Raw genomic sequence first — 9,352 nt, forward strand, 5'->3', positions numbered from 1 at the left:
AATGCCACTGTCTATGTGCCCAGTACATGAGAGAGACGATGTATACAGATGCGGCAACACTGTAAGCAGGAGTGAAGAAACTATGGTTGGGGTTGGGAGACCATCTTCCTGAAAATCCACACTACACAATCTTGGGCATACTACATCATCTCCCTAAACTCAGCCCCATCACCTGTGTGGTTGAGATAATCATACTGAGGTCGCAGGCCTAGGTGTGTCTGCCTTTCAGCCTTTGAGCCCTTCTTTCAATAAATAAATAAGACATATGGAGACTGCTGGCCTTCCAGGTACACAGTAATACTCCGTTATCATTACCTAAATTCTCAAGCCCTTCCAAGACTGAGATTCCACATTTCTAAAACTAAAATTCAACGCACAGAAATTATAGTCATGGGAAGGAAATTTTAGGGGGTAGAATGGTATGTTCAAGAATTCTTATAAAATGTTTAGCATAAAAATTCTATCTTCATTACCCTGGCCATAACGTATTAATGCTAAAGTAGTACCACGCATTCAGGCATTTAAAAAAAAAAAAAAAAACCTCTTATAGCCTATATTGCAATATATAAATACTATCATTTCTGGTGGCATAATGGTTAAGAGCTACAGCTGCTAACCAAAACGTTGACAGTTTGAGTCCACCAGGCACTCCCTGGAAACCCTACGGGGCAAGTCTACTCTGTCCCATAGGGTCGCTATGAGTTGGAATCAACTCGACTGCAACAGGCTTTTTTGGTTTTAGTTTTTATCACTTCTAGGAAAAGACCTCAAAGATAGAATCTTATAGTTTCAGGAGGCTAAAATTCTAATTCTAAAATTAATTCTGAGTTCAATTTGCAGTTTTGTTCTTGACTAACCTCTTTTTATGCCCAGGAATGGCAAGGTATGATTTCTGTACAATCCCCAACTTGCCTTGGAAAATAAAGCTCACAGCAAAAAAAAAAAACAAAAAACATACTTTGAAATACGCTTCAGGATGAAGTTCCAACAAACATAGACTTGAAGCTAGATGTTTTCAAATCACTAATATTAAAGAAGTTCTCCAAAGTTAGAGGCATGCATCTCAAAGAGCTCTTTGATGAATGTAAGTAAACTTCTAACCCTTTGGAGCCTGTACCACAGGGTTAGGCTGTGACTTAACAGGGGAACAGACTGTGTGGACACACCACCTATTGTTACTCAAGTTCTCCCCAAACTCCAAAGGCAGTGTGAGGATGGCACAAGAGAGAGCTTTGGGACATTCTTTTGTCAGGGACCTTCAGATTTCCCTTTCTAGATAATTGAACACTCACTCAGTTTCTCCCAAAATTTATTTTATTCTTTTTCATAAATGTGTGCCCACAACAGGCTTTTGAAAGTATCTACCAAACGAAGAATTGGTAATGGCAGGCTCCACTTGTGACTAAACTCCTAAGGTGGCCTGAGGTAGATTTCCACGCATATTCTACTGTGCGTGCCAGGAGAGACCCAAGGGCCACAAGAATAATAACCTCTCACTGTGATGGAGGAGCCCTCCAGGTGGGGACCACAGCAGCTCCACTCTGTCAATTGAATCCAATGGCCTAATGCATTCTTGGATGGAAAAATCCAGTCTATCCACTTCCCATTTCTCTTTACATAAAAAAGAAGTGTTTTGTAACTTATAAACACATTCACAAGTAGCATAAGAAGCAGGTTATTGCCATTGCTCTCATTATCACAGAAAAAGTAAGTTAAAGTTCAGAGAGACTGAGTTCATTCCTCAAGGTTACACAGCTATCACGGGACGCCAGGCTGTAGGGCATCTTATACAAATCTTTGTTGCGTTCCAGTGCTGTGCAGGGCCTAGAGGAGGTTCCCAGAAAATATATGTCATGCCCAATTTACATTTTTAATACCACTACCTACTGAAGTCTTTCAATAGCCATTGACCTATTTCCCCTTAGCCAACTTGCTGTCACAACCCTCCTTCACCACTGTCCATGGCACGGTGAAAAGGACACAGCCACCATGCCATGCCCAAGGAAACCCGCACATCTTGGAAACAGCCAGCTGAGCTGTGTGCTTACCAACACTCAGATGTGGTAACAACCCTGTTGATGCCATTTGTCCTTGCTGTAATTATGTAACTTAAGAAAGACAGTTGCAGTTTCTATTAAAATGTAGTTGAATACTTTGAAGGGACTCCAAAAGATGTGTTGTTTAAACATTCAAAAAAAAAGAAAAAGGAAAGTAAGTAGAACGAACTTAAATTACACAGGAAGAAAAGTGTAAAAGATTACCACGTGGGGAGTGTAGTCTAGTATCTATGAGGAATCTGCATTGAGATTCCTTCACCAGTGTCTTTAAAAAAGAAATAGGAAATTACAGAGGTGTGGTTTATGCAAGAAAAAAGATACTAGACTCAAATCAGTAGACACATATTCAAGGAAAAGCCTTGGCCCTATATCAAGATACGGGAGTATGAATGCTGCATAGGTTTTAAATTTTACTTTAATTTCTTGTATTTTGAATCCTTGCTTTTACGGACTTTTAAATTAGCCAATTAACTACTAGCATTGCAATTCCCCAAAAAGATGTTCAATAACTATTCATTAAAATGCACTAAAAATTGAAACCCATGACATGTATTATGAAAACAATGTAATTACATGAATGGATATAATAGCTTATGTTCAACTGTATAACTGTATTGTTGAATCAGATAATAAATGCCATCAAAATTAATGTGATTTGTACACCAATTTATATGAGAAAATAAACGGCCATTAGTCCTCCACTAACGGGGGAAAAAGGCATCAAAACAATTTAATAACTCAGCTACCTAAATGGGTAGAATTTTTTTTTCCTGAACTTTTGGCATCAACTGGTCAACAATATAACACGTCTTACTTAAAAAGGGTTAGCTTTTAAGACAACTTGAAACAACACGGAAATATTAAGAATAACTTAAAATTTTTCCTTTAAGGAATACTGCTTGTACTATATGCTAAAGCATAAAGAGCTAAAACACAACAAAACAAACAAAACAAAAGGCCTGTTAGGAGCCCTCAGACAGAGCCCTGGATCAACACCATAGAAGACTAGGGAGGTATGAACGTATGAGATCTTCAGTGAAAGGTGGAGAAAATGGAAAGCCGAACTAAATGTCCCCAGGATTTTCATTCATGATTGCATGAACGGGAAAAACCTCTGTAGGATTTCAAAATGTCTCAGTGGTATTTGTCAGCTCAGTAGCAGCTCTGTGCCTCACCCAACACACAGGTCTGAACATAAAAACTGGTTCAAAGGAAGAAAAATGAATGTCAGTTCTATCACATGCATTCTGAAGACTCAGATTTATGGCTCTTCCTTTGCTCTTATATATTTCAGGGCCAACTTCCATGTCCCTTTTTTAGCATAGCAGATAGAATATTGAGATTTGTTTGGCATTAGATATGAGGGGTTAGGAGGAAAGAATTTCTACAAAAGGAGCAGGATGAAATCAGCCTTCTCCCCCTTGTGGAACACAGAGGAGGCAGGGCTGGGCATCTGCTGCTGGTGAGGAGACACAGGAGGGTGAGGAGACACAGGAGGGAGCTTGTTTCTCTATGCACAGAACCTGCCACAGGGCTCTGATTTCAAACTCGGCGCCAGCACTCCTGCTTGAGGCCCAAGTGGATGTAGAAAAGCTGGGCTCTCAGTGACGGGGAGAGATTGTCACAAACCAGTTGATTTTGGTGGTTTTCTTTTTTTTCTTTTTCTTCCTCTCAAGCTTGTGGATCAACACTGCGTGCTAAAAAAGACCATCTGGGAAATAGCACAAATACAAGGGTGGCTGAATTAATGAGTCAAATCTGCAAAATGGGCATCACCACTTCCAATCTCTTATCTCAGTTATGAGAAACTGAAAAAAAAATGCTTAAACTACATTAGTTTATACACTGATACCAAGCTGTAAAGAGCCTAAAAATCACCTTGCCAATTCCATGCTCACCCTCCCTTCTTTCCTTAGGACCAGCATATGCCACACAAGTGTCTAAAGACCAAACTCTACAGTATAACTGATGAAAGAGCAAAGTCTCCTAGTCCTGTATGAAGGCCAAAGGAAATCAAAACAGACCCAGGTTGAGGCATGTACTTATAAAAAAAACTCTCAATTGGATTTCCTAAGAAATATTGATCTCGAGCTCTGAATCCTCTTATTCTGGCTACCAGGCATGACTGACTCCCTCCTATGCTGGAATTCCCTCTGAAGGCCTCCACGCATGCAGATAGAAGCCAGTTTATAGGAGTAACTTTAGCTAGTAAATTATACCTAAAGCTACTTATAAAGCAACCAAGAGTGCTTTTATTAAAGGACTGAAGATGTTTAAAAAGAACAAATAGGGACATAGCAGATATTATCAACGGCTCTCTTGAAATTACAATAGACAAGATTTTATTTAAATAGGCTCTATTGACTCAAAATTCCCCCATCACATTTAAATATCATTAATACATTCTAAATGTATTCTACTAAATGAACCTTTTAAGATTTGTGATCTTATTCACTAGAATTAATGTGCAGAATTCCAAATATGAGCCAAAGAATAACCCATTAAACATGGCTATTTGTCTACAGTATTTGAACTTGTCCAACGACTCCCATCTTTTACCTGTTACGCACTGCTTTCAGACGAGTAAGGTAATTCCAGGTCTCTAAATCAATTCACATTTGCACTGACAACATTCTACGAATAAGTTCCAAGTCTGAAAGCCAACACAGTTCAGGGAGCCATAAAAGCCATAAGGGAAGGGCTATTTGTACCCTGGTCAATGGTTAAGACCACCTTTTCTCTGCTGTCTGTAGTGAACCTCTCTTTGGCCTGCAAAAACTGAGAACTAGCCTATACTTCAAGATACAAAATGTTTCAAAGATGCTTTTGGTAGAATAATCTCCTAATGGCAAAATGCTTAACACATATTTGTTTTTAGGAAAGGCAAGGTCTGGGCATCTGGGAACCCAAGAGATTGCAGTAACTTACCAGAAGCTTCCGGTGCAGCTCATGACCTAAATGATGGAAGATGGGAAGAAGAGAGCCAACTTCCACACCCTGCTTCTCCCTGCACCTTTCAGGTTCAATCTTTCTTTGTCTTTGATCCCACAGAAAATTAGAGGCAATCCTCTAACCTGGGCCTTCCCCTTAGTAAAAATACTTTTTGCTTGGAGAGAGCCTGTTATCCCTTTGCGGTGTGCTTGTATCTCTGGTGAACCAGCTTCTTCCCTCCAAGGAGCTGTGATGCCTTTACAGCCAGGATCGTTCTGACTGACCCAAGATGAACACAAAGGCATTCGTTCTTTAAGCCTTGAGGTGTTCCAAGAGCAACGGTCCTGACCGTTAATGCAAGGATGGGTTACGATCCAAAAAAATAAAAATAAAAACACCCGCAAAACAGAGCATCATCCTTAGCTGTCCTCAGGTGCTATGACACGGTCCATGAGTTTCATTAAATAAAAGGAAAAAACCCTATTAAAGTCTGGGGCTAGGAACTAGAGAAAAGGGGATTTTTCTCCTGGGAACTTTACTGATATAAACAAAACAAGCGAAAAATATGAAAGGCAGGTATTCAGGCCACTCTTCAGCCCACAGTAGCAGTGCTGATGATCCCTCAAATGAAATCTTTATTTCCTTTTGTTAATCATCCTGCAATCTTTGATTAAAAAAAAAAAACCTACTTTTTTTCTTCAAATTACCACAAATTACCATACGACCTACCTATTTAAGCCCCCCCCCAAATTTTTTTTTTTATGGAAACTACATAATCTTTCTTTCATTAAAATTTCCCTTGTTGATATATGCAAACCAGGTCAATTTCTGCTGGATTTGCATTCTTGCATCTTATCGCTTAATTCAACTCCTTGTTAAAGGTTTTAAAAAGAGAAAGAGCTGAGCCTTACATACACATAAAACAAACACTGCTTATATGTCTATGTGAACACTGACATCATTTACAGTTTTTTTTTCCCCCTTTCCCTTGGGGCTCAGCGCCCTGTCAATAATCATTACTTATTAAACAGGCTGCCATTCTCTCCTACAGAGCGTAGGAAGGGGTCCTGGAGGGCTAGGATAATTACCTTGGGCTTTTCTTTAAAGACCTTCGGAATGGATTGCAAGGAAATAAATTGAGAAAGAACATGAAATACCCCCATAATGTGTAACCCTCCCCCCGCCACACACACAGCGGGGGAAATGTACCCTCCGTTATTCCTCTCAACTGCATCAGAAAAAGAGATCAAAAAGCTGGGGGCTTCAGGAGAGACATATACATTTCCAAGCCAGTGAATGTGCTCATATTAACACACGCACAGCCTTTATTCCTCCACAAAACTCATGTCAGATTTGTTGAGACAAGCCTCCAAACACCTCCTGAGAAAACGTGCTCTCAAAAATGATTGCTTCGGCCAAAGGAGAGAGAAGCAGCAAGTTACCGGCTTGACTTCCATTCTGGTTTGTGGCTGACTCCCTCCTTCCCTTCTCCCTGCCTCCCAATTTATCCTCCAGCCTCCCTCCCACCAAAGGCAGACTATGAGCATAAAGGCTTTGTGACCTGGACCTTATCCACAAACACACTAAAAAAAAAAAAAAAAAGTTTAAAGGGCTAGATAAAACTCAAGGTAGGACATAGAACAGGGGAATGAAAAATGACCAAATGACTGGAAGCAAACCTGGCATTCCCTACCACAGTGAACAGTTAATGAGAAGCCCTGTTCTTTTCCCCCCCAATATTACAGCTCAAAATACAAAACGTCTTATAGAGACAGCATAACTAGACAGTGTTTTCGGGTTAGCCCTGCACACAACTTGAATTGGCAGACTAGGGGTTTGTCCTAAATAACCTTCACAGGTCGCACAAACTGTTCCCATAGCCTGATCAACAGCCAGGTGAAAAAGGTTCCTGAGATCCCCTGAGTAAGAACAAGGCGGGGGGAGGGGTAAATCAGTAGTGGAGCACATTTATTAAAATGTGGAGAAACTATATACCTTCTATACAGATAAACAGAAAGCTATCATGGTTGGGGTAGGCACTGGCCAGGACTGCCAGCAAAGAAGCTGAGGCGGAGGATGCTACGACCAAAGGGTGAGGGGTTTCTAAAGGGCTGGGGGATCTCACCCTGGTGCACAGAGAACTCTGTCCCAATCCGCCTGCATTTTCCAGGCTCAGAGGGAGAGATGAGGTTCACACCCCACCTTTGGGAAATGAACAAAAGCAAACGTTTGGCAGAGCTCAAACAACTCCTCCATCGTCAGGGACAGAGCGGCAGCTCTGCAGGGCTCCCTTTTGTCCCCCCAGTAAACTGGATCTCAGTGGCCACAGAAACTGTGTCTACACCGCGGAATGGCCACGGGCCGTTACTGAGGACCAGTTTAGCCCCGGGCTGTGGATCGCCTCCTTTCCCTACTTCCCCCAATGGCTTCTAATTAACCCTTCCCGTCCCAGTCCGCGTCGGGCTGGTGGAAGCATCTTCTGCTACATTTTACCAACATCTCTATCAGGCCACCACCACAAGCCACTGACATAACTTCCCTTTGTGGCTTGTCGTCCGTCAATTTGCACGTGCTTTTTCTCTCCTACCTACCAGCGTCTGGAAGGGCCTCCCTCCTCCCCATCCCTCCACGGGAGCAGGTCTGCAGTGAGGGACCTCAGTCGCGTTAACTCCTTGAAGGAGTTAGGGGATCTGTTCTCATTTGGGATCCACTGAAGCCGGGCCCGTTAAATTAGACGACGCCCCTTCCTGCCGCCACCCCCCACCCCCCCACCCCCACCCCCCCGCCGCCCTAGACCAAGCAGACACCTTTTCCCCTCTTGTGGCCAGTGTTATCCAGCTCTCTCCGTGCCCCAAATGTGGGTTGGGGGCTGGCGGTTGCTAGAAGATAGGCGGCGAGGGGAAGAGACAGCAGGAGGGCAGAAAAAATAAGCAGAAGCAAACCGCAGCTGAGAGCGTTTACTTACGAAATTTGGGGCTGGTGCTAGTTTCTGGCGTAGCGGTGGTAGAGACAGAGGAAGGAGAGGAGGAAGAAGAGGAGGCAGCATCCTGGAAGGGGGACAGGGTCCAGGAGGGAGTAGAGTCGTGAAGGTAGGAGGAGGTAGCGTATGCCGCAGTGGGCCAGGAGGCCATTGCCGGGGTACTGGGGGTTCCTGGCACCGGGGGGCGGGAGCTTGGTGTGCTGCTGCTGAAAAAGGGGACTGTCGTGGACAGGACCGTCGGGGGGGATGCAGTGTTCCGTGCCGTGGTGGAGCGCGGGCTGGCCCGGATGGGCACCCGGTGTCCTGGGAAGCGAGTAGGAGCCCGTGTGATGGTCGTCAGGCGGGTGCTAATCCGGTTGGGAGTCCTGGAGGAGGCGGCGCCGCCGGCGGAGGGGGCGGCAGGGGACGTGGTCGAAGTGGTCGCGGTGGTGGTCTCCATGGCCTTGGGGAAGGAGCTGGGCTTGGAGAGGAAGAAGGGGTCCTGGCCTATCCCCTTGGAGTCCACCAGGTCGGTGGGCACGTACTCCTTGACGGAGCCCACCACGATCCATTTGAGGAGCATGAGGCTGAGCCCCAGGCCGATGAAGCCGATGAACAGAGGTACCACGCACAGCCACGTCTGCTGCCGGTTCCAAACGATGCAGTCGCTACAGCGTAACTCCCGGGGGGGCTCGGCCGCCCCTTCGCCGCCGCCGCCGCCGTCCAGGCCCCCGCCCGCTGCCGCCGCCGCCGCCGCCGCAGCCGCCGCGGTGCCCTCCTCGGCCGAGGCGGCGGCTGCCGAAGCGGCACCAGGTGGCGAGGCAGCGGCCGCGCCTTCGCTCATCCTAGGAGCTGGTCTTCACCTTCGCCCTCGAGGGCCGCGCCAGAGGCATGGGGCCGCACGGCCAGGAGGGCGCGGGCTCCGGCGGCGGCGGGCTCCGGCTCCGGCTCAGGCGACGGCCGCGGCGGCCGCACGCAAACCGGCTCCCTGCCCCCACGCCCCTCCCCCCGAGAGGCGGGCGGCGGGCGGGGAGAGCGAGTGGAGGAGGGGACGCGGCCGGGGAGGGGAAGGCGAGGAGCGCAAGCCGGGCGAGACCGCCCCTGGCGCCGGCCGGTCAGAGAGCAGCGGGGCGCGTCTGCAGCCCTCCGAGCGGCCTCCTGCGCGCCGAGGCCCCGGGCCCGCTGCCGCTGCTGCTGCTGCTGCTGCTGCCGCCGCCCACCGCCTGCGTGCGTTCTGGCCGCGCCGGCATCCTCGGGCGCTGCCGGCCGCTCCCGGTGCGCCTGCCCGCCGCGGGGCCTCCGCCGCCTTCAGGGGCCGAGGCGGCCGGCCGCAGGGTGCCGGGCGCGGGCCCGCCGCATTCCGACACAGGGACAGGCCTGGCCGCTGTCGCTTGGCCGGCCCGCG

General features: G+C 46.8%; 1 protein-coding gene across 4 annotated transcripts in view; it reads right to left on the bottom strand.

Annotated features, from left to right (window-relative positions):
- Positions 1–8,791, bottom strand: part of NRG3 (neuregulin 3) — a 1,465,063-nt gene extending 1,456,272 nt beyond the window's left edge. For all 4 annotated transcript variants that reach the window (XM_064290319.1, XM_064290320.1, XM_064290318.1 and 1 more), the window contains exon 1: positions 7,954–8,791. In XM_064290319.1, the coding sequence (XP_064146389.1) occupies positions 7,954–8,791 (838 nt within the window). The remainder of the gene's footprint in view (positions 1–7,953) is intronic.
- Positions 8,792–9,352: the final 561 nt, after the last annotated feature.

This window comes from Loxodonta africana, chromosome 8 (assembly GCF_030014295.1).
Source record: "Loxodonta africana isolate mLoxAfr1 chromosome 8, mLoxAfr1.hap2, whole genome shotgun sequence".
Classification (NCBI taxonomy): Eukaryota; Metazoa; Chordata; class Mammalia; order Proboscidea; family Elephantidae; genus Loxodonta; species Loxodonta africana.